This window comes from Spinacia oleracea, chromosome 6 (assembly GCF_020520425.1).
Source record: "Spinacia oleracea cultivar Varoflay chromosome 6, BTI_SOV_V1, whole genome shotgun sequence".
NCBI classification, from domain to species: domain Eukaryota; kingdom Viridiplantae; phylum Streptophyta; class Magnoliopsida; order Caryophyllales; family Amaranthaceae; genus Spinacia; species Spinacia oleracea.
The window spans coordinates 119597211-119623821 of NC_079492.1; the positions used below are offsets into that span (position 1 = coordinate 119597211).

Here is a 26611-nt window from a genome sequence, read left to right on the forward strand (position 1 = left end):
ATCATGACACCCGAATCATGATTCCCGAGGTCATGAAAATCAGGTGGTTTAAGAAGGGGTTCCATCATGTGAGTTCTATTTCGAAAACAACAAAATGTGTACTTTTAAGGACGATGAGATGAACAACAACTTCGATGAGACAGAATCATTGAATAATGAGTCTGAAAGAAGAAGAAAGAAATGGTGGAAGGGAGAAGAGGAAAGACAAATGAAAAACGAAAATGGAGTAGGAAAGAGAAACAGAAGGGCTAATTAAAAGGGAAAAAGTGAAAAAAAATTACAAATAAATTAATATTACAACGATAAAATGTCACGTAGGATAATTCACTGGATACGACAATTTTTATGACTTTTCAGGACCAATAAAAGTTGTTAGTAGTAAAAGTGAGATTATTAACAATATGTCTTAGGTGAGCTTAGTAATAGTAAAAAAAAAATCGGCCAAATGTTGGATTAATATTACCAAAATTTCCTAATAATTATTTGCAAAATGATTTTTGATAATATTTTAGTCAAATAGGTATATTAATAATGAAAATACGTTTTACTAAATATTTTGGTCAAATCGGCGTAGTTGTACTAAACATTAATAATGAAAAATATTTTTACTAAATATTACTAAATATTTTGGTCAAATCAACGTATCAACTATATAAAATATGTAATACGTAGTACGGCAGAAATTACATATGCCGTAACTCTGAATGGTGATTAAATGAGTATGATCAAAATTTATTAATTATGCAATAACTTTATGTAACAACCCGCTCTTCCGAGCTGCTAATAAAGAACTCTTAACCCTTAATAATCACAATCTATACCTAGTATTTAAAAACTTAAACCAAACTCAAACCACTCGTGACACATGGCACCCCCTCCATTTATCCCTTTTTATTTTTTAAAAACACTTCCTACTTTTTTGGGAAATGTCCCTTCAACTTCATCATCTCCTTAATACACATCTAATGCATACGGTTCTTTAAAATTCAAATTTAATCCTTCATTTAATTTTTTTAACTATCCATTCTCTTCTTTCCATTATCCACGGACTATTGTTGAAAGGTTTTATGTAATTTTAATCATTAATGATTAATTAATAAATATTGAAAGATTTTCTATAATTTTATTCATTAATGAATCACTAAATGGATGAATTTGAAACGTGAGTATGTGGGAGTTTATAGAATCTAATTAGTCACAGCAAAAAATAGATTTAATTAGTTATCAACTTATCATACCAATCCAATTTCCATTCAGATACATTTTTTTTTGCTTTCCTCTGTTGCAACAATCTTAATCCTCTTTTATTTTTATTTTCCAGGAAATTTTCAGAATGGATGCATTTTTGTCGGATATCTAAAATTGATCGAAAAGGGTGCGAGGGTTTTCTTAAAATCTTATTTTGGTTGTGGTAATTTTTATCTTCCATTAATTCTTCTTTTGTTATTTTTTTATCCTTTTTAAGCAGAATTATGTATTGCTCTCTACTCTCTTTCAGATTCATGCTATAAGAACAATGTCTATATACGAATTTTGTTATGGTTCTGGTTTAAATTATTGGTTTTTTTTGTAATCTGTTCATTTGGATTCTTTCATGGAAAATAAAAGTCTTTTGGCACTCTTCTTGAAGAAGAAGAGTAATTCAAGGAGCCCACCAAGTTCATTGACAAGTTTGTTTCTTTCTACTATGTTCTTTTTAGTTAGTAATCAAAATAATTGGAGTATTATTTCTGAAATTTGTTCAATTGAGTTCAATATCACGTTTTCCTGAATTTGGGAATGACTTAAGTTGAGAATGTTATATGTCTTTAAATCTTGATTCCTTTAGTGGGCAACAATGATGGTGTTCCAAGAGTATAATTTTCGTTCAAGCATTTCATCCACAGTTCCTGGGCATGAAGTAAATAACCCTTTTGTAGCGTCAAAATGGATTGTATGGATTGATGTGAAGATGTTGGGTTGCATGTCGGGGTTTATGGCTTGAGAAGGGAACAATGTAACTTCTTTTAGAAATTTTAGTGGAATTTTATGGCGTAAGGAAGATTTTAGAGGAGGTGGGATATATGAGTACTTCGTATCAAATTTTTGTGAATAGAGCGTCAAATTTGCTCCTACGATTTTCTGGCTTATGATTGATTTACACAGAAGATTCATGCTGGCATAATTTTATATCTAATACTTGATGAATTAAAAAGTGATACCGCAAGTGCACGGTGTCTGTTGTTAGCAGATACTTAGCAAATACGGGTCGATCTCACAGGGAGACAAGTTCTATTAGTTTTTGCCCAATTATACGAACTATTTCAATAACGAAAGTTGATTTTGGATATTATTAACTAATGAAGCTAAAGCAATAATGTAAATGTGGAATTATCAATGAATTAAAAGGTCTATGGCGTCTGTTCGGTTCACCATGCTTATACCAATCCAAGAACACAAATCAATCCAGAAATGAATAAACTAAGCCGAGTAATTAAAGTACATGTTAATCCTACGGTCGGGTCTTAACACTTTCAATTCAACATATGCAGTACGGTCGCTAACATAATCAGAATTGCCAATTGTACTAAGCCTCTAAAAATACGATCTTTCGATTCTAATTCCTATTAGCTAGATAATCAATTCATGAAGTTGGCCGATAACATGAATCAACAATTAAAACAAATCAATCGGAATACTCAAGCAATAATCTATAAATTAACAAACTTTATGCATAATAATCATGGTATAAACATGGTTTCCCTTACTTAGCCCTAGAATACGACTACTCGCTCATAATTGAATTAAAAAACATGATAGAAATAATAAACATGAATTTCATAATCAAAGGAAAAATTAAACTAAGGAACGAAAACAATAATAATAAATTCAAGCAAAAAAAAACGATTATTGAATTACCTCTAGATTGATGAATTGAAAATTGAAAAGCTAGGGTTCAACAATGGAAAAGGGAAGAAAAGCAAAACTAACGTGAAAGGCGTTCTAAGGAATTGAAAACGTGAAAAGAAAATTAAAGCATAAGGGAATACATTAATTCCCTTGAGGTATTTTAGTGTTTCCTAAATTCTAAACAAAAAAGGAAAATAATAATAATTACATAAGTTATCATTTAATTGAACGATCACGAGAAACGACGCAACGAACCCGCATGGAAGTAGCTGGGCGGAGAAACCAGCGGGCCCGCTGGTGGGTCGCTGGTTTTCGCGCCCAAGGGAAAGATTGGGCCATCATTTTGGGCTTCGGGCGAAGCGGATAGTCAAGCCATCTTGTTTATATCATAAGTCTTGTTCTACAATGCCTATAAGGACGTGTGACCTGTCGTTGGAAAGCTCTTGAAGTCTACTTTCTAGGCCAATAAAAATCGCCTTATTCCGACATGTAGAACTTGAGATATCATCAAAAGAGTGAACGCTTGTCCGTTTTGATGCTTAGAAAAATAGCGTTTAGCTTCGTTGTTGACTCAAAATTATCCCTAGAGCAATGATCCTCGAGTCAACATTCCATCCGTTCATCATCCAAATCAACTCATAACACTCCGAAAGCATCCAAATGACCGTAAAATCACCTGAAGCATTAAGAAAACACAAACGGGGCGTAATAGAGTACGACAACGATAACTTATGCAAATGTGATCCTAAATGCAACTAAAATGATATAAATGCCTAATAATGCAACCTAAATGCGCCTAAAATACCCTATACAAATATGATTCATCAATACTCCTGTATGATTAACTAGGTTTTCATCAATGCTGAATATATGAATATGACGACTAATACAAGTATGTGACAGAAAGGAATTTACGGCCACAAGAAATATAGAAAACAATACAGGGAATTCAATCCGTGTAAAAAAAAATCCACTTTTCTTCTTCATATAACCAACCCGTTCATCGAAAGGGCCAAAGAGCTAGTTAACTCTTAACACGCGGCGAAAAAAATTAACCTTAAATTTAAACTCGATCCTAGACCTGTGGGTTATGGGCCCACAAAATGCAACCTTAAATAACTTTGAAGAATAATACTTGCATAAATATAAACCTTTAATCACATTCAAACATATAATCAATCCACAAACTAATCTAACAAATGATTATTTAACAAAATATAAATATTACACCAATAAGAACAAACTTGACTTCCTTGAATCCAATTAGAGCCTCCATACAAACCTGCTTACAAAAATAAGATACAAAAACAAACAAAATTCCGAAATGAGTAGAAAACTCATAACCTTTACTTCAGCCCGTCAAAATCATTTTATTTCAAATCCATTTGATCAAAAGAGTTTTCAAAACAACACATGACAATTGTTCGGAATAAATAACACTCAAGCAAAAGGGCAAAAATTTGTGAAAAAAATTAAGCAAAAATTGTGCATATTTCGGCTTTTTAGAGTAGTTAGGATTATATTGTCCACGAAGTACTACTTAAAAGGATAACTAGTTAATGACCCGGGCGATGCCCCGGATTTTATTGTTTTGTTATTTGGTCTTTGTCCGGTTAATGATTGTTTTCCTTGCAAAACTTTATGTGTCTGTTTTTTTTTTTTTTTTTGGTAATTGGTTGCCATATTACAGAATGTCCTCTAAATATATGAGGGTTTCTAGAATAATCCCTAAGTTCAGATACTTTATTTTTTTCAAGTAGTTTACTTGATTGTTACTCTGTATAAAGATTTGTTTTTTTTCTAATTCACTTATAAACATAAGAAGTTTCTTAAAATATCAATTATTATAAACAGAAAACATATTTTTGGAAAAACACACAATTGATTAGCTAAAGAAGTAGTGCAATAATTAACTTATTTACGTATGATCTGAGTAATTAAGTAAGATTAAGAAAAAAATTATAATAGATTATTATTCAAATATATGTTGGGCATTAAAGTTTTAATATTTATAAGAATGACTTTTGTCTTTCTTCATTACTTTAGAGTCATACTTCCTCCATTCTTATTTACATGACACAATAGATGTAACACCCTAATAATTCCTTGCTTTTTATAAAACATTTTCCAACTTAAAACAAAGGAATTACCAAGATATTACCACCACCGTGATAACGGCTAAGCCGTTAAGGCTATTTACCAGAATTACGCAGCAGAATTTAACTAACTTTCAAAGCATCATACATAGTTAATGGCCATCGTACAACTCAGAACCATTAAGGCCCAAACCAACACATTAAATAGTTTAAAAATCCATTAACTAAAGTTTAAGTAAATACTGTAGTCATGACTAGAAATTAAATATAGAGTTTATAAAAAGCGGGAGAGAAAATAATCTCTCAAACTCAATCCCTTGATAACTTCTTCCGCACGTTATCTCTACAAGCTTGTTATTCAAAATCTACTCCCCGACAATTCAAATGCAATGATGGATTATCATAGGGTCATTAAGGCAAAGGTCATGACCGAAATACATGAAGCGTGAAGTCAGCGAAAGCTGAGTACGAACAAGCTAGAATAAAATCCTAGTCTAACATGCTTCACTCAACAGTATAATAATCCACATGCAAAATCCATTTAATAACGAGTAATCATGGAGACAAGACTTGACACTTGACACTAGGACTGTTCACCGGTCCAAATCCGGCCCGGTCCGGTCCGGATCCGGAATGGCCCAAAACCGGAATCCAAGACTTTCTTGGTCCGGTGACCGGACCGGAATAATTCCGGTCAAGACCGGTCCGGACCTGAATTTTCCGAACCGGACCGGTTTTTGACCGGTATGACCTGCTTGATTAGAAATTTCCTACTTTGAATCTGAGAAACAGCAAAAACATTTGATGAATGGTCAACACGCATTTTTACGGAAACCCTCAAAGTTACATAATACAAAAAGAAAAAAGAAAAATTACATAACATAAAAAATAAAAAATGAAGAACAAGTTCAAACGAAAATTAAAACTCCAACCCAATATCTTATAACTAAGTCTAAAAAATTGAATATAATCCAACAAAAATGAGTAAGAATGAATATTTAGTTTAAAAAACACAAAACCATGATAAAACTCTAGATCTCCCAACGGATTCATTAAGAAATAAAACACTTAAGGGAGTTGTAATCTGCAATTCATGCTTTGTGTTCGTCGTTCGCCTTTTGTGTTGCCAGTTCTTCTTCACCGTTAATCTCATCCTAATAGATGATTATGTTTGGGTAGTTCTTAGATCTCTCCTGCATTTTGTGGAGATAATTTCTTGGGTATGGTTTTATTTCGTGAACACAAGAGTCAGATCTGTAATTGAACGAGGGAGGAGGAGAGAGAATGAGGGAGGAGGAGAGAAAGAGGTTGTCTGCGTGAGTTAGTCTGAAACAAAAAAAAACCTAATTTTCTTGTTAACCGCTGCCAAACAGGGAAAACATTTTTTTAAAAACGTTTAAACGGATTCCGGACAAATCCGGGTTTATCCGGTTTTTGTCCGGTCCTGTCCTAAATCCGGAATGCTTGATTTTATAGGTCCGTTGTTGACAGGCTTAAGTCGTATCACCTAATCAAAAATAACCTAAGTCCACTAGCTAGGTAGCAAGGGAAGTCAGGGTCGAATCCACAGGGAAACAATGTTCTTTCTACTATTAATCAATCAGACTAGACTATTGGGAACAAGAGTTGGTTTGATGGTTTGCTAAGACTACTACGATAATTAAACAATTAAGAATCAAGATATTAAGGAATCTAGGGTATAGGTTCGCCAACAAATCACAATCCAGGACAATAAACAATCACGATAATCAACAAAGTAATTAATTAGACTAGCATGCTCTCTCAAGTCGATACTAATCATAGACTTAGAATTAACGGGCTCTCGCTACGTATTAACTCTAATTCCACCTATTGACACAAGCCTAAACATCAAATTGCATCTCTCGAATCTTAATTTGATATTGCATAACTACCACAATTAAACCTGCGCAAATCTAATTGTATAGTGAAATAAACCAATCAATAGAAATTAATTACAATGCCAACAATCACAATTATTCAATATCCCTTCATGTTATTCAAGGATCCCCAAACCCTAGAAAATAAATTACTCAAGCATAATAACAAATAACAAAGTAATCAACATAATGGAAAACATGATCAAAAGTAATTAATAAAGCAAAATAGAAAGCAATACCTAAATGTAGAACAAAAGGATGAACTAAAAATTGGAGCTTTGATTGAAACTAAAAATAAGTGCTTGGAACAAATTTGAGAGAAAACTAGATTAAGAGAAAATAAACTAAGGGTCTAATACTAGAAATTAAGATCCTCTAAAAATAAAAGGGCTAGTATTTATAGTTTGCCCAAAATACAAGCCAAAAACCGGAAAGAAAAAACGCGAAAAAGCATTTGGGGTTGGCGTCGCCCGATCGGGCGGCGCTTCGCCCGATCGGGCGAACTGCTCGATAGTCGGCCCGATCGAGAGAAATTCGGTTGCGAAATGCCTAGAACAGCGCCCAGAATGACCGCCCGATCCGGATCGGGCGAAGCCCGCCCGATCGGGCGCGTGTCGAAACTGCACGATCCTCAATCTTCAAAACGCCATATCTCCTTCGTTATTCGTCGGAATTAGGAGAGTGACCACTTGTTGGAAAGCTACTGAAGTCTAGAATCCAACCCTATTAGAATTACTTCATTTGGAGTTGTAGAACTTGAGTTATGATTAAAATAGTGGACTATAGTCAATTTTCTACTTCTTTCGTTATTCGCTTTGCTTCAAAACTTTTCTAACTTAATGTTTGTGCTCCCGAAAGTACATAATCTCTTGTATTGATTCAAATGAGTAGGAAATGCACAAAAATATGCTAATTCCTACAATGATGAACCTGAAACTACAAACACACTACAAGGAGCACATTAGTACTAAAAATCGCTCCGAAGAGCTCATTTGAGATCAAAAAGTACTAAGGGACGGGGGTAAAACTATAAAATATGAACATATCAGTTGTCCGGTCCTGAATCCACCGGTCCGGTTCCGGACCGGATTTAGGACCCGGGTTATTTTTGCACACCCCTACTGGACACGACTCTTGACTCAAAGATTAATACACTACAAGAAATTGATTAATTACCAACCGCTAAAATTGGTTGGTAAAACGCGAAAAACGGTTGGTAAAAGATTTTGCGACCGCCAGCGGTCGCAAAAAAGCGGTCAGTTTTCACCTGGACGGTAATTTAGGAAACTCCAACTGGAAGGCGGTCGCTAAAATTTACCGACAGAATTAGCGACCGCCACCTAAGCAGTCACTAAATTAGTGACCGCCAATGCAGTCACTAAATTAGTGACCGCTATTGCAGTCGCTAATTTAGCGACCGCTCTGACGGTCACTAAATTAGCGACCGCTTTGGCGGTCACTAAATTAGTGACTGCCTTTTTAGCGGTCACTAAATTAGTGACTGCTTTCTTGGCGGTCACTAATTTAGTGTCTGCTTTGGCGGTCACTAAATTAGTGACTGCCTTGGGGGCGGTCACTAAATTAGTGACTGCTTTTGTGGCGGTCACTAAATTTGTGACTGCCTTTGCGGTCGGTAATTATGCAAATATCATTTGCAGCCAATTTTGTAAAATCGCATATATACCTGTATTATATGCCTGTATAAATATTATATATGTACCTGTAAATATTATATATGTACCTGTAAATATTATATATGCCTGTATATATACGAATTTATATAAATTCTGTAAAATCGTATGAAACCTGCTCGATGTTATAATATTAAACATGTTCAAAGTCATACAACAAAGATTCATAATACACATAATGTTGTTCAAACATGTTAATACGAAAAGTTGTAACTAGTTCAAATTAATACAAGAATACTAACTACCTAACACAAAGGTGTCCCGCCTCCGGGTGGATCTCGAGGGTCCTGCGACTGCGAGAAAGGAAAACCAGTACACTGACTGAACATCCGCTCGTAAGACTCCATTGCCTTTTTCATCTGGGCGGCATGTTCTTCTCTTTCTTGTCTCTCCCTTTCTCTCTCTTGTCTCTCCCTTTCCATCTCCCTTTGGTGCTGTAGTCGCTCTGCTTCTCTTTCTTCTCTCTCCCTTTGCCTCAAAAGTAGATCGTCCTCCATAGCCTTTAACATCTGATTTTTTGTTGTTTCAAGCTCAATGGATTTTTGGGTCAACTGTTGTTGAGTCTCTTCCAATCGAGATGACATTTGAGAATAAATAGATGGGGTGTATGAGCTAGAAGAACTACCACCCCTTCTAGATGGTGCAAAGTATAGAGAGGCTCCACTACCCAGCCCGGGGACCTTTCCCTTCTTTCTCCCACCTACTGTCTCAAAGTAGATTTGGTTGGGATCTTTAGCAATGCCTTTTTCAACACATTCAGCAACATTTTTTTCATAGTTTTCCTACAAGAATTAAAATGATTATCACCCATGCATAAAAAAATATATTAAATGGAGCACATTTAAACTTAAAACGTGTTTCATAAGCTTTGTTTGAACTTGCTAAGTCACATTCTTTCCGTAGTTTTCCTACAATAATTAAAATGATTATCACCCATGCATAACAAATATATTAAATTGAGCACATTTAAACTTAAAACATATATAGGCTAAATAAGGCATTTTCGCTCCCATTTTTCAAAAAAAAGAACTAAGGGCTGATTTTAAACTTAAGTCATATTTGGTCGATATAGGTCATATATAGGCTAAATAAGGCATTTTCGGTCCCATTTTTCAACTTAATCACCTAGGGGCAGATTTTAAACTTAAAACATGTTTCATAAGCTTTGTTTGAACTTGATAAGTCACATTCAAAGGTATTTACTCACATCTAAGGCCTATATGGTCGTTATAGGTCATATATTGCCTAAAATGTCATTTTCTCGCCTAACTTTGAGCTAAGGAACCAAACTTGTCATTTCAAACCATTTACATGTTTTATGTGGCATATTAAAGGTTTCTAAAACTGATTCTTAGCAATTTAAGCACATTTAAGTCATATTTGGTCGATATAGGTCATATATAGGCTAAATAAGGCATTTTCGGTCCCATTTTTCAACTAAATCACCTAGGGGCAGATTTTAAACTTAAAACATGTTTCATAAGCTTTGTTTGAACTTGATAAGTCACATTCAAAGGTATTTACTCACATCTAAGGCCTATATGGTCGTTATAGGTCATATATTGCCTAAAATGTCATTTTCTCGCCCAACTTTGAACTAAGGAACCAAACTTGTCATTTCAAACCATTTACATGTTTTATGTGGCATATTAAAGGTTTCTAAAACTGATTCTTAGAAATTTAAGCACATTTAAGTCATATTTGGTCGATATAGGTCATATATAGGCTAAATAAGGCATTTTCGGTCCCATTTTTCAACTAAATCACCTAGGGGCAGATTTTAAACTTAAAACATGTTTCATAAGCTTTGTTTGAACTTGATAAGTCACATTCAAAGGTATTTACTCACATCTAAGGCCTATATGGTCGTTATAGGTCATATATTGCCTAAAATGTCATTTTCTCGCCCAACTTTGAGCTAAGGAACCAAACTTGTCATTTCAAACCATTTACATGTTTTATGTGTCATATTCAAGGTTTCTAAAACCGATTCTAAGCAATTTAAGCACATTTAGGTCATATTTGGTCGATATAGGTTACATATAGGCTAAATAAGGCGTTTTCGGTCCCATTTTTCAACTTAATCACCTACGGGCTGATTTTAAACTTAAAACATGTTTCATAAGGTTAGTTTGAACTTGCTAAGTCACATTCAAAGGTATTTACTCACATCTAAGGCCTATATGGTCGTTATAGGTCATATATTGCCTAAAATGTCATTTTCTCGCCCAACTTTGAGCTAAGGAACCAAACTTGTCATTTCAAACCATTTACATGTTTTATGTGTCATATTCAAGGTTTCTAAAACCGATTCTAAGCAATTTAAGCACATTTAGGTCATATTTGGTCGATATAGGTTACATATAGGCTAAATAAGGCGTTTTCGGTCCCATTTTTCAACTTAATCACCTACGGGCTGATTTTAAACTTAAAACATGTTTCATAAGGTTAGTTTGAACTTGCTAAGTCACATTCAAAGGTATTTACTCACATCTAAGGCCTATATGGTCGTTATAGGTCATATATTGCCTAAAATGTCATTTTCTCGCCCAACTTTGAGCTAAGGAACCAAACTTGTCATTTCAAACCATTTACATGTTTTATGTGGCATATTAAAGGTTTCTAAAACTGATTCTTAGCAATTTAAGCACATTTAAGTCATATTTGGTCGATATAGGTCATATATAGGCTAAATAAGGCATTTTCGGTCCCATTTTTCAACTTAATCACCTAGGGGCAGATTTTAAACTTAAAACATGTTTCATAAGCTTTGTTTGAACTTGATAAGTCACATTCAAAGGTATTTACTCACATCTAAGGCCTATATGGTCGTTATAGGTCATATATTGCCTAAAATGTCATTTTCTCGCCTAACTTTGAGCTAAGGAACCAAACTTGTCATTTCAAACCATTTACATGTTTTATGTGGCATATTAAAGGTTTCTAAAACTGATTCTTAGCAATTTAAGCACATTTAAGTCATATTTGGTCGATATAGGTCATATATAGGCTAAATAAGGCATTTTCGGTCCCATTTTTCAACTAAATCACCTAGGGGCAGATTTTAAACTTAAAACATGTTTCATAAGCTTTGTTTGAACTTGATAAGTCACATTCAAAGGTATTTACTCACATCTAAGGCCTATATGGTCGTTATAGGTCATATATTGCCTAAAATGTCATTTTCTCGCCCAACTTTGAACTAAGGAACCAAACTTGTCATTTCAAACCATTTACATGTTTTATGTGGCATATTAAAGGTTTCTAAAACTGATTCTTAGCAATTTAAGCACATTTAAGTCATATTTGGTCGATATAGGTCATATATAGGCTAAATAAGGCATTTTCGGTCCCATTTTTCAACTAAATCACCTAGGGGCAGATTTTAAACTTAAAACATGTTTCATAAGCTTTGTTTGAACTTGATAAGTCACATTCAAAGGTATTTACTCACATCTAAGGCCTATATGGTCGTTATAGGTCATATATTGCCTAAAATGTCATTTTCTCGCCCAACTTTGAGCTAAGGAACCAAACTTGTCATTTCAAACCATTAACATGTTTTATGTGTCATATTCAAGGTTTCTAAAACCGATTCTAAGCAATTTAAGCACATTTAGGTCATATTTGGTCGATATAGGTTACATATAGGCTAAATAAGGCGAGAGTTCAGGTGGCGGTGGGTGGGGGGCGCCTTGCGTCGGAGATTTGGTTGAGTTGTGCGCGGTGGGTGGCGGCCAGATCTCAGGTGGTTGAGTTGTGCGCGGTCGTGGCTGCGACGTGAGGTTGAGACCTCTCAAGTGGTTGAGTTGTGCGCGTTTTTAATTTTTTTTGAATGGTCGAATATCTTGAAGGAGGAAAGAGTGGTCAGTAATTGTGTTGAGTAGTTACTTTTTTTATTTTTTTTATTTTATTTTAGCGACCGCTTATTGGTCGGAGATATTAAATAAACGGTTATTAAAATTTAAAATTTATTTTGATAATAGTCGGGTATTTACCGACTGCTAATTAGTCATAATGGAGCTAGAGCGGTCGCTAAATTTATGACCGTTTTAAAGACGGTTGGTAAATTTTAAATTTACCAACCGCTCTTTATTCGGTCGGTAAATTTAGCGACTGCGTAATTTGCGGTCGATAAATTTATTTTTACTGACTGTTTTTTTGGCGGTCGGTAAAAACGGTTGGTAATAACGCGCTTTTTTGTTTATATAAGAATTAGCTTCGAACGGGTAAAAGAAAATATCCATGAAAGGGAAAGAAAAGGGTGTTGGAAGCCAACCACACACCAAAATAATAAATACCGGACCATACCGACTGTCGGACCATACCGACGGAATTCCCACGCTTAAAACAAAGAATGAAACAACGTCTTGTATCATTCAAGGAGTACAAGTTTTCCTGCAAGACTCCCCCCCATTGTTCTTACTCTAGGTATATACGTTCCAAGAGTTTTGAAGCTCATTCGGATTGCACTTTACGTTAATTTATATTTTATGCACAAGGTGAACTCAAGACACAACAACAAGACATAAAATACAAGCAACCAAACGATGACACTTCATTTTAATCCTTTAGGACATGTGATCAAACATAGGACTCAAGTTATATTACTCCCATGGTTCCTTCTCAATATACTATTGAGATAACCCGACATTTCCAGTTAACAAGCGGGGTGTGCACAAGGCACGAATAGTCCTTAGTTCAATTCACATAAACTTCCCAAACATATTCTATACGACGGTAGAATAAATAATGCACCGCGGAACAACTACTTGGCTTAAAGTATGCTAGACATCTCGTACAATAGCATTAACATAATCCTTGCATGTGAAACGCTCACACATGCATATAAACTTGAACAACATGCTTGACATAATTCAACGATTATAAATGATCACAACATGACTGTCTACATAGGCTTCATAATTCCACAATAAACCATAACATGCTGTTCACAACATCAAACATGAATTAATTAATACTTCAATCACATGATTCACAAATAATTAGGGGTGAGCAAAAAGTCAGGATACCCTGAATCGGAATCGGAACCTGTTAGGAACCTACGGTTCCGGAACCGGAACCTGTTGTGCAGGTTCCGGTTCTGGGTAACAAATTTGGGAATCTGTTGCAACAGGTTCCGGTTCCGGGTAACAAATTTTTAGAACGGGTACCCTGTTGGGTACCCTGTACACATCACTAATTTTAACGTGGAGTACCCAAAATAAGGAACTGTGCCATATGAAAATGCTTCATATGCCCAAAATATAAAACAATCCAAGCTAATCTTTGGAAAATATAAATATAGAATTACAACTTAAGCCCAAACTATAAAACAATCAAAGGCCAAACCATAAAGTAGATATTTTTTCAATAAAATATAAATGTTTTACTTAAAATTTCAAAATTACAGGGTACCCTGAATCGGAACCTGTTGCAACAGGTTCCGGTTCCGGTTCTCATTTTAAGGAACCTGTTGCAACAGGTTCCGGTTCCTGGAATTTCAACAGGGTACCCTGTTGTGCTTACTCCTACAAATAATAATCGTCACATAATCCTCATGTAAACGGTGGTCACCCTAGGCATGTACGTAACTCGAGTATCTAAGTACGGGGACCACTTTGCAAATCACAATCAAGGCTAGAAATCACCTCCTATAATTAAAATAATAAAACTTAGTTATTATTCATGCTTACTAAATTTCCAGCAACTTTTAAGAGTTTTAAAACTTTAATTTAATTAGAAATTACTTGCTCATAATTACAATAATAGTCTCAATTGAACGATTAAAGTCCTAGTACGAAAATATTAATATTTCACCTTTAAAATCATTAAAATCAACACTTTAAAGCTTTAACTTAAATCTGAAAATTAGATTTGATTTCCATATATAATTGAAAACAACTTTAAATTATGTAAATCAATCATCCATTATACCAAGGTTAATACCCTAATTTTAATTAATCATAAAAATCACGTTTAGACATTAAAAATCCAAGCTTTAATAAATAATCAAATATGAAAATAATAACTCTTTTAATTAAAATCATCCTCATGAATTCAAACACGTAAAACATCACAATACGGTGTTCATAACCGTTCCCAGCAGTTTAATTAATCAAAAACAATAATAATAATATAATTTTAAAATAAGAAATTGAAATAGAATAGGCAAGGAAGAAGAAAATTATACCAATTCGGCCTATAGCACGGTATGATCACGAATTGAATGTGATTTGGAGAAAAAGGGCTAAAATATACGGAGTATATAGAACACAACAACACACACAACACACACGAGTAGCGTGTGTTGTGCGCGCATGGGCTGCGAAGGCAGCAAGCAGGGGCGGGGCTTTGGCTCGGCAAGCACGAGAGAAAGAGAGTGTGAGGGTGTGCGTGTGGCTGGGCGAGGGACCAACAACAACACGCAGCAACAACACCACCAACACGCAGCGCAGGCGTGCGTGCTGGGTGAGGGACGCGAGAGAGAGAGAGACGCGAGGGGTGTGTGGGCTGTGTGCGAGAGGCAGCACAACGTGCACTATGGTGGGGCGAGGCGAGTGCTTGAGGGCACGAGGCACACACGAGCAATGCCGCTCGGTGGTGCACGGGTGAGAGGCGAGCAAAGAGAGAGCCGAAAGAGAGGAGAGCAAAAGAGGAGAGAGAAAGTTAATGAAATTTGTGAGGGGATCATCAATGCAAAGGGCTATATTTATAGGTTCCTAATCCCTAGTGGGCTTAGGCTTAGGGTTTTGCATTGAGCTTTGCAATTGGGTTTAAATTAGAATTGAAAGCTTTAAAAATTTGTTGGGTTCACCAACTGAATTGGATTGGGCTCGGAATTGAATTTAAATTGTTTTGAAATACGACCCAATCAATTTTCCGACTTAAGTAATAAAATAATAAATTCATTTAATTTTATTTCGGAATTAAATAGAAATAATAAATATTTTATTTAATTAAAAATACATTTAAATCCATATTAAATGCAATTTAAATTCTATAATTCGTAAAAATACTTTAGAAATACATTAAAATATATTTATAAATTCAGAAAAATACGAGGTATTATAATTGAGTTTTGTACACTTATTTACACAAGCTCATTTGACTTCCTTTGGTGATTTATACTTAGGAAAAAACATAGTCATATGTGGTCTTATTAGATTCTTCTCAATAAATATTTTTTAAATATCAATTTTTTATAATTTGTTCTTATCTATAATTAAAGATATTAATGTTTGAAATCATGCATTGACAAACGTATATAAATAATTGTGTCACTTAAAAAAGTGAAGTATATCATTGTAGAGATAGTTAAAACTTTACATTATGAATGAAAAATCATGGGTTCGAACATTGATACTAAATTTGTTGTGATAATAAAATTGAGTACTGCATGTGTGCACATGACATGCCACATCGCCATTTTGCTAAATCACATTGACACATTGTAACGTGACAATCCTTGCCAGGGAGATTTAATAATATTGTAGAGTTATGGCATGAGTTCAACTCAAGTCCGCCTTGGTCTATCAAATTCCTATACGGATCGAGGATCTGGATCTAAGAGCATGGGCAATGGAGAGGATATACCATCCTCTCTTACACTCTCTCTCCTCCAAAGTAGTATCCTCCTTGATGTAGAAATGGAGGAGAGGATACTACTTTTGTAGAGGAATGCAATATATCCTCCATATGGAGAGGATATATTGTGTTTGGGGGAGGATATATCAGTTAGATAAAACGCTGCATTTTATATTTTTTTTGCCTTTGTTTTGCACAAAACGGCGTCGTTTTCTAGTTGTAATTGCTGAGTTCTGGACGCGGGTCCCACAGTTCAGCATAATCAGAGCATCCACTTGCCCAACATGGGCCCCACACTTTACATCATCATTTTATACAAAATGAAATAGCTGTTGGGTTTGTATCAAACAAACCAACGGCTCTTTCTCAAAAAAATAGCCACATGTCACTCCTTGAGTGGGTGATTTTACAAACAGCTATAATTTTATAACGGTAATTAAAAAAACGGTAACTTATTGACTATATTTTTTTTTCTCTATAAAATGAACCTAATTTTAACTATATTTCATACATTTCATCTTTTTCATAATTCTCTACTCTCTTCTAATTATCATACATTAATCTCACTTCTATTCAAATATATTTTTCTACTCCCATTATGGATAGAAATAATTCAAATCAAGGAAACAACTCAAAATTTCCTTTTAACCAAAACTCCCAATATAATCCAAACACTGTCCAATTTGATCCAAATATCATCAATAACCCTCAATTTCAAGCCGCTTTCCAATGGTTTGCTAATCAACCAAGACCATTAAATCCAAATTACAACTCTTGACGTTATTAGTGAAAAGAGGAATGACTTGGGAGAACGGATGCTAGAGGCGATGAAGGAACGAGGTGAAGAAAGGAAAAAGCAAAGGGAGGAGGCCACAAAGTTCAGGATGTTAGAAATGTTGATGCAAAAAAAAAAGATCATGATGAAGTTGAAGCACAAATGTACCTGAAACTAAGAGATGAGTTTAGTAGTAGGTTTTTGCTTTAAATTATTAGTAGTAATTGCAATGTTTAATATTACTGTCACCGTTAGGTTTTATTACTGTCTTAGTTTTTCATTTACCGTCATTGCTTTTTAATTATTGTTACTGTATTGTATTAATATATGTTAGTAGTAATGTTTTTATTATTCAATTTTAGGGTTTGTTATTGTCATTGTTAGTTAACTATTATGAATGTTATTTTATTGTAATATGTTTAATTATTCTGAATATTATTTTAACAAAGTTGTTATGTTTTTAACTATTTTTCATTATTTATCACGAAATATATGTACTTTTATTAATTTTGAACTTGATTTTTAAGTCACATCAAATTTATCACGAAATCTTATCACAATATGAACTTGATTTTTAAGTCACATCAAATTTATCACGAAATCTTATCACAATATGAACTTGATTTTTAAGTCACATCAAATTTAACTTATTGTCCAACATTATGTATTGATTTTTCATTCTTATCTTCTACTGCCCAATATTGTATGGTAGTGTATTATGAATAGTTCATATCCTGCAAAATCTTACCTTCTGACATTTTTGTCTCCAACCTTATCTTTTTACTACTACCCTTATCTTTAAATCTGATCTTCAAATCTGATCTCCCAACTGGCCTTATCTACATATTTTCTATAAATTGTATGCTTTTGTTCACATAACATCACAACCCCTCACAACAATATTTATCTAAAATATTTCCATCCAATCATCATAATCACAATATGAACTTTGATTCAAATTCATCAAGTTCAAGTGATGATCTATATGATTACATGATGATGGATTTTATTGAAGAGAGTCGTGAATTACAAGTAGTGGAAGATGCAATACGACATGTTGTGAACACCAATGCTCAACAAAACGAACATCAACATCCAAGAAAGAAGAGGATAACTGTGCCAAGGGATCGTGAAGCAGCTCACGATCGTTTAGTTACAGACTATTTCAGTGACCAACCAATATACAACGAAGATAATTTCCGACGTAGGTTTCGCATGCGAAGACCTCTTTTCCTTGGCCTTGTGAACACATTAAGTGCAAGTAATCACTACTTTCAACAGCATCCAGATGCAACGATGCGACTGGGTGCTTCAGCTGTTCAAAAATGCACAGCGGCTATGCCTATGGTTGTGCAGCTGACCAAGTTGACGAGTATCTAAAACTTGGTGCATACACATCTAGAGAATGTCTTACACAATTTGTTGATGGAGTGATTGCTCACTTTTCCACTGACTACCTTAATAAACCAACGCCTGAAGATGTGCAACGTCTTCTTAGAGAAGGGAAGGAAAGAGGTTTTCCTGGCATGTTGGGAAGCATCGATTGCATGCATTGGGTGTGGAAAAATTGTCCAGCTAGATGGAAAGGTATGTACCAAGGTAGATCTAAAACAGCGATTGTGATCTTAGAAGCTATTGCTTCAAGGGATTTATGGATCTGGCATGCTTTCTTCGGGACACCAGGGTCGTGCAACGACATAAACGTACTTCAACGTTCCCCGGTTTTCGATGATATTATAAAAAACCGAGCTCCACAAGTTCAGTTCACCGTGAATGGAAATACTTACAAGAAGGGGTATTATCTCGCTGATGGGATTTATCCAAAATGGTCCACGTTTGTGGATGTCATTACTGCCCCGCAAACCGATAAGCAAAGGTTGTTCACTGAACGCCAAGAGAGTGCTAGAAAAGATGTTGAGCGTGCCTTTGGTGTGCTACAAGCTCGATTTGCAATAATTAGGAAACCTGCTTTGGCATGGAACGTTGATATGCTATGGAAAATTATGATGGCATGTATCATCATGCACAATATGATTGTTGAAGATGAGCGTGATACTTATTTGAATTATAAAGATCCACGCGAGTTTGCCCAAGAACAGCCTGAAAATATGGCAGGATCATCAAGCGGAAACGCTACAACATTCTTTGTTACACCCGGGCATTATGATCCACAAAATTTTCGTAGATTGATGGATACAAGACAAGAAGTTCGTGATAGAACAACTCATTTCTCACTGAAAAACGACTTGGTTGAACATTTATGGGGAAGATCCAGGAGATCGTCTGTGGGGTAGATTTTTAATGTAATATGTATTTTAGTCGATTAATTTCTTTCATGTTTTTCGCTGTTTTAGTAATTAAAACACTAACGTGTTATTTTAGTAATTAATGTACTACCGTCTTTAGTAAGTAATTATTGATCTGGTATTTAATGCAAATTTTATTTATAATGTAATATAATTAAATATCGAATTATTTTATCAATTGTAATGGAAAAATAATTAATTAGGCTAAATTATTTTTTAAACACTTGCAATTATAATTATTTCTACATTAAATATTTTAATAAGAAAGATAATATGTGGTGGGGTATGTAAAAGTAGGAGAGAGGGAGCAAGAGAGGATCCTCTTAAATTTGTGGGAAAAAAAAATAGGAAGAGGAAGAAGAGGTAAATAGTGGGAAATGATATGGAAGAAAGAGAAAATGATGTGTCAAAATGAGAGAAGGAGAGAGAGTAGAGGACTCTCCAATAATCATGCTCTAAATATAAACTAGTTTTAATCCTGTGCAACGCACAGTATATATTTTATTTCAAAAGTTACTCTCTCCGTATCTTTTTATTTTTTTCATTTAATATTTTCCACGCGATCTAACAACTAATTAAGGTGGGTTAAACCATGCAAATCACGTTTACTAATAATGTTTTCACTTTTAACCAAAATCTGATATTGAAAAAGTGAAAGATATTTAATGTCTCGATAGAAAAGTGAGAGATTTAATTCCTTATTAATTTAATTAATTAAAATAATCCACTAACCCAAATTTTGACAAAATAATAAGGCCATTTATGTAATAACATAAAAGGTTTCCCTAAAAAAATGTGATAATACAAAAGAAAATATACTAAAGGTAAAGTTTAAATTGAGACACCAGAAACGGAATACGTAAACAATAAAAAGGGATGGAAGGAGTATTTTTTTTATATATATAAATTTGATTAAATGAATTGAATAGTGTTTTTTTTACAAAATGACTAAGTTTTCTTTAAATATTCATTGGGTTTTTGTCGAATTTAGTTTTTCAATTTTAGATTAACATTATGTTGTTCATTGTTTAATTATTTTGTATAGAGTATTGTTTAGCCGTTTCGGTCAAGTTATCTTTAAAAAGAGAACCCGTGGAAATGTTATTAAATTGTTCTAATAATTTAAAATATACTTAGAAAGTAGAAACCAAGAGGGTTAGTAAAAGATTATTGAGTCAATGTCCATTGATAACCGGTAAGGTTAGTATAAAAGTTTTAAGAAACCTTAAAGATGAAAAGGAAACATATAATTTTCAATTTACATCTTTGAGAAACATTATTATTAGGTATCAGAAAATTGTAAATCAATTAGTATGATTTGTGATTAGTGCCAATAATATGGCACATCAGATTACAAAAATGCGTAGATACTTCTGCATAGATCAGTTATGGAGGGACAACAAAGTTTAGGAAACTTAATTCCTACAATTATCAGCCTCATTAGGATGCTTCTAGCCTTCTAGGACTCTTTCACCTTATTGGTGTGATCATTTAGTAATGGTGCTAGCTACAATCACTATTTCTCAGACAATTTCATTCACACAAAATACACATGTCTACAATGGTCACAGGATGTTGATAGACATGTCAATTAAAAACTTGAAGCATAAGATTGTACTCCGTATAACCAATGGAAAAAATGAGCTGACATGTAGTTTATATTATCAAATACTAATCTAATAAGAATAGACCTAGACAAATGACATACAATAGGATAAGAGAATAACATAAATTTTTGACTGAACACCGAAGACCCTTAAAATCTGTTGGCTAATACTACAAACAAATCACCTCATATCTTCTCTTTCAATTCAACCATAGTTACTAAAATACATAATAATAAGCAAAGATAATAGAATATATAAGATTAATGAAACAATACTCCATCAAAAATGTGATAATAGTTTAGTACTTGCGAGAGTATACTTATGATTCATTGTCTTGAGTTCCCAAACGGTATTGGAAAAAAAATATCCCTATCAAACCATTATAGAAGCATCAATCTCATGATCGAGGCCATGATGAACCTGCAAATCTAGAGTATTTTAACCTATAATTTGATAACAAAAAAACAACATCTTGATCAATTCTTAAATAAACTGACAAAGGATCTAAATTATCAAGTAATACTTAGTATAAGGTTTAGATTACTTGGGCGTAAATAACACATTTCTAATCAAGGATTCCGGGAACAACAAAATAACCATTTACAAAATAGAAAAGTGAAGTTAAATCAATCATTCAAACTATTCGAAGAACACAAACAATAAAACTTTGACCCATATTGCAGAGGGGATCCTAAAGTGCAGACTATACAACACCTTTAACAAAAAATAATAATAGATTTCTCTAAACATTTACATTAACCCATACAGATCACACACAAAAAGCCTAAGGCCAGATAGAATCTAAACCCATAAACACAACAAAAATCAGAAAAGATTTGATCTTCCTCAAATTTATGTCTTCGTAGTTTTATTATGCAATTCCGTCCCATAACCTTAATTTTCAATCATGATTCATGAACTTAAGCAACCCAATAAACTAAAATCAAAATTAAGAACATATATACACAGGGTAGACAATGAGAAGAAAAACATATTTGATAACTATGCAAATTGGAACTAAAATTAGTAAATATAGAAAAAAAAAAAAGAACAATTAAGCATGAGTATAATTACGTTGTCTAATTTGTCGGATAAACAAAGGGAATCGCACAAAACACCATTACACTAACGAATACATACCCAATTCTTTGTGTGGTTTCCATACTGATGTTGAATTTAATTTCTTCAATTGAACAATAAATAATTGATTTGAATGACCATACAGATTGTCATGAAATCAAAAATTTGCGAAAAAATGAATTGAAAATGTGATTTGAGAGAGGAATTACAATTTGAGAGAGGAATTACAGAATTTGGATATCCAAATAACCGTTATTTGTTCACATTCACCCAGGAAAAAACTCTAATTCCGACGAACGATCCAGCGTTTCTGATGTAATCAAACAAAATCAATCTGGGATAATGAAAGAATGCAAAAGAATTAATGTGTGAAGCGAAATCAATAGCAGGAGGAGGAGGATTGTGAAAGATCGAAAAGACCTATTGGATTAACAGTTTATTATTGATTTGCTCTTGATTTCTATGAGAGAATGAAACGACGAAAGTAAAAGGGGTGGTTTTCAGTTTTCAGAGAAGGAAGAACGAAACGACGGCAGTAGGTATTTTTTCGATATTTTTTTAATAAAATAAAATAATAAAAGGTAGGAAAATAAGAAGGGGCCACGTGGCACTCTAAATTTCTCTTAAACTTCCCTGCTATTAAATACTAGTGTGTGCCCGTGCTAATGCACGGGGCATTGATACAAAACTAAAAATATATTTACAAAAAATAGAAGTGATTACACTATATTTTTTTTCTGAAACAGTAACCGATCAAATATAAATGTTTTAGTCGGTACAAACATAATTAAAATTGAACGTATTTAGTTTTATAACCTATAGATAAAATCGAAGGGGTAAAAATATGAGTTTTTTTTTTTTTAATCATAGAGGAATAGTGTCATTGAATTTGTTTTAGAAAATAACAAACATGAACGAATGAACATTGGAAGTTCGGAGAATGATATTGTTACAATTACAAAATAAAATTATGCCACATACTCCGTATTATACATGTTTTAAATCCAATGTTACATAAAATTATCCTTTAAAATGGAGTATATAGTATCCGTTATTTTGCCAAAAATTCAAAATGTATCTCTTACTATCCATTCCTTCTTTAGAAGTGAACACCAACCGTATTCGAAGTACACATCTCAAGAAAAACTTAAGTCCAATTTCTTAATGATTAACCACAACGTACGATCAATAAATTCATTTGGTAATGCATAATAGGAAGAGACATTATAAACCATTTAATTAGTTACATTGAAAAACTAACAATGAACATTAAACTTACTAATTACTCAAAGTTCTTAATTAGTTATATCGTTGTAAGATTCCTTACGGTTAGCACACATTGGAAGATACCCAAAGTGTTAAGTATATTAAATTTCATAACTATTACAACATAAAAAATAAAAGAAATAAAAAACCGTCAATTATTTATAAAATATATGAAAGCAAAAAATCCTATGAACTTACCATAATAACGATGCCCTTTTAAAGGGTAAGCCTTAAACGTAAGTTGAATCCTGTCAAATAAGAATTGTAAATTAGTAAGAATTAGTAGTAGTATTAGATTAAACGCGGAAAATGGATTACCATGCATAATTACCATGTATTAGGGTTACCTAAGGAATGTCTTTCTTACATCATTTCTTTGACGTTGCCTGTGGATGTTGTCCAATCATCGGTTGCTTCTAGGCAGTTTTTATGGGCCTCGATCGGTTTCGAGTTATGTGGATGAAGTTCCTGCCTTCCGATAGAGATTACTTCATCTCTCAATCGTCTTCACCCAACAACAGTTTGCTTGCCTCTTACCCTCTTTCCTATACTCTACAACACACTCTATGGAGATATTAGCACCACTATAATAAAAAGGAGTTAAACTTGGATTCATGTGAGGGAGTAGTTCTTTGTTAATTTATTTATCTTATGTAACAGAGCGTAGAGTACATCTGAGAAAACGGTTTTGCAGTTGGTGCATTAAGGATTTGACGTTTTCCCCCGTTTTCAGTTAACTTCAATATTCTGTGTTCTTTTATTATTAAATTTTAAAATTTTAAAAGAGATAATATTGGTTTTTGGAGGGATTGCATGAGAGTGCTCCACCATCAGGGATTTAGAGGTCTCACATTAGCCACTAACATTTTTATTATTATATAGGATAGGATAGGATTAGAATAGATTAGACAAAAAAGAAAAACTATAGTAAAACCGATTCAAACCCGACTCGTTTTCGTTCGTACATGTAACTCGAGTCTCTTGTTACGCCATTCACTCTGTAAGGTCTGTAGTCACTTTTACTTGGTACCATTTCTCTCGCTCATCTCACCCAACGCTCAGATTGTGCAGGGGTGTGCATGGTGCTCTTGGTGCACCTGTCCCAAAACGCACATAAATAACAATAAAACGCAACAAAAATAAAAACCGCAAAAAAAAAAGAACATTAACAAAAGAACATTAACAAAAGAACATTAACAAAAAGAACACTAACAAAAAGAACACTAATATTGACAAATCAGACAAAAAGTACAGATATAAAAAGCAGTTATATTTTTTCTTGTTCTTTTAAGTTCTGGAAATATTCTTTTCCAATCAATTTACAGTATGTTCTAATTAAAAAATAAAACGACGAACCTTTGATGAACTTTAAAACCAGATTTATAATTTTTCTTGTTTTTTTAAGTTCTGGAAATGTTCTTTTCCAACCAACTTAAAACGACGAACCTTTGATGAATTTTAAAACCAGATCTATATTTTTTCTTGTTCTTTTAAGTTCTGGAAATGTTCTTTTTCAACCAATTTATGTTCTAATTCCGTTATTTTATTTATCAAAAGATATCTGAAAACAACACTATAAATATGTAAAAAGAACAATTGCTGATTCTAAAAAAGAACACACTGTTTTGATGCCACAGAAATAGAAAGTTATAAGAAAAGAACATTAAAATTTAAAAAGAACATAGAATTAAGAACGAGAAAATTTACCTTAATCACCCGATGCACCTTCATCAACAGCATAAACCTCTTTGAATGAATAAAAAATTCAAAAAATAGCGAAATTGAAATAGTATTTCGCTTAATAAACTAGTTTTTTGTAAACGTAATTCAATTAAAATCACATTTCAGAGAAAGAAGGAGGAGAAAATTTGTTTTGAACTTTCTCTCTCATAAAATCTCTCGTTTGTTGGGAGAAACTAAAAGCTCTCCTCTTTCTCTCTCAAGAATGTGTTTCTAAAATGAGAAGTTATGAATCCAATAGGAGAAATATTATATATATAGAAAATGAAAAATAAAAAAAATAAAAAACAAAAGAGGGGGAAGGAGAAGAAATACAAGCCAGGTTCATGATAAGAACGGTGCACTTGTTTTTTTTTTTTTTTTGGGTTTTGTGTTCTGTTCTTTTATGTTTATTAGATATAAATCTTAATGTTCTTTTTTGTTTGTTCTTTTTTCAAAAAGTACAGTATTGAAAAGCAAAGGAAGCTTTTACTTGACCAGCAACAAATGATGTTAAATCTTCAAAAACAGCTGAAAGAACAAGAAGAGAGGCTGAATAAACAGAGCAATTCCTCAAAAGAACAAAAAGAGGATGAACCTAAAAGAACATTATAAATAAAGAAAAAGAACCTTATAAATACAGAAAAGAACATATCATGTAGAACACTTATTTTAACCATGTAAAACAACATTACCAATAAAAAAACGAACAACAATAGAGCATAAAAGAACATAATAAAGTAAAGAAAAAGAACATTAAAAATAGCAGAAAAGAACATATCACGTAGAACACTTATTTTAACCATGTGAAAAAAGAACAACAAAAAGGATAAAAGAACAACAAAAATGGTAAAAGAACAATTTGATCTGAAGTGTGTAATATCAAAAGAACAACAAGCTAAAGCAAAAAAGAACAAGAACAACAAGCTAAAGCAAAAAAGAACAACATGTTCAATAATTATTTTTGTATTATTACAATCTCTTAATACATATATGAGAACTAGAGCTGTCAAAAATCGACCCGACCCGAAAACCGACCCGAACCCGACCCGAAAATACTGGGTCCTGAACAAGATTTTGTGACCCGTAATCCGATTTTATCCGAACCCGAACAACCCGAAAAGGAATGGGTCAAAACCCGACCGAACCCGTTTTGGACCCGACCGATTGAAAATCATTGTATTTATAGTAATAAATGAGAATATGAGAAAATTTAAGCATAATAGACAACTTGTTTTTACTATTGTTGTGTGTAATATGATTTTAATTTGAATTATACGTCATTTTATCGTTGAATTTGACTAAATATAAACTTTCGTAGGAAAATTTGTTAATTTGTGCCAATATTTTGTATATTTATCACCTAAATTAATGAAAATATAATGCGCGTTTTAAAATCTCTCAACCCGTTGGGTCGACCCGAACCCGAAAGTTCTGGGTCTTGAACAAGCATTTGTAAACCCGAACCCGAAAGTGACCGACCCGATTCAACCCGAACCCAAAAGTAATTTTTTACAACCCGACCCGACCGACCCGTTTGACAGGTCTAATGAGAACCAATATATAAAAGAACAAAAGATAAGACTAAAAGAACATATAAAATCGAAAAAAGAACAGAAATCAAAATCATCAGAAATATATAATCAAGATACATTAATCATCAAAATTATCAAAATATAGAATCAAAATACATTAAT

The 26611-nt window shown here is 33.4% G+C and overlaps 1 protein-coding gene across 1 annotated transcript; it reads left to right on the forward strand.

Moving 5' to 3' along the window:
- Positions 1-17787: 17787 nt before the first annotated feature.
- On the forward strand, positions 17788-19401 carry LOC110804137 (uncharacterized). The gene has a single exon (XM_022009703.2). The coding sequence runs from the start codon at positions 18262-18264 to the stop codon at positions 19228-19230; it is 969 nt and encodes a 322-aa protein (XP_021865395.2). The 5' UTR covers positions 17788-18261; the 3' UTR covers positions 19231-19401.
- Positions 19402-26611: the final 7210 nt, after the last annotated feature.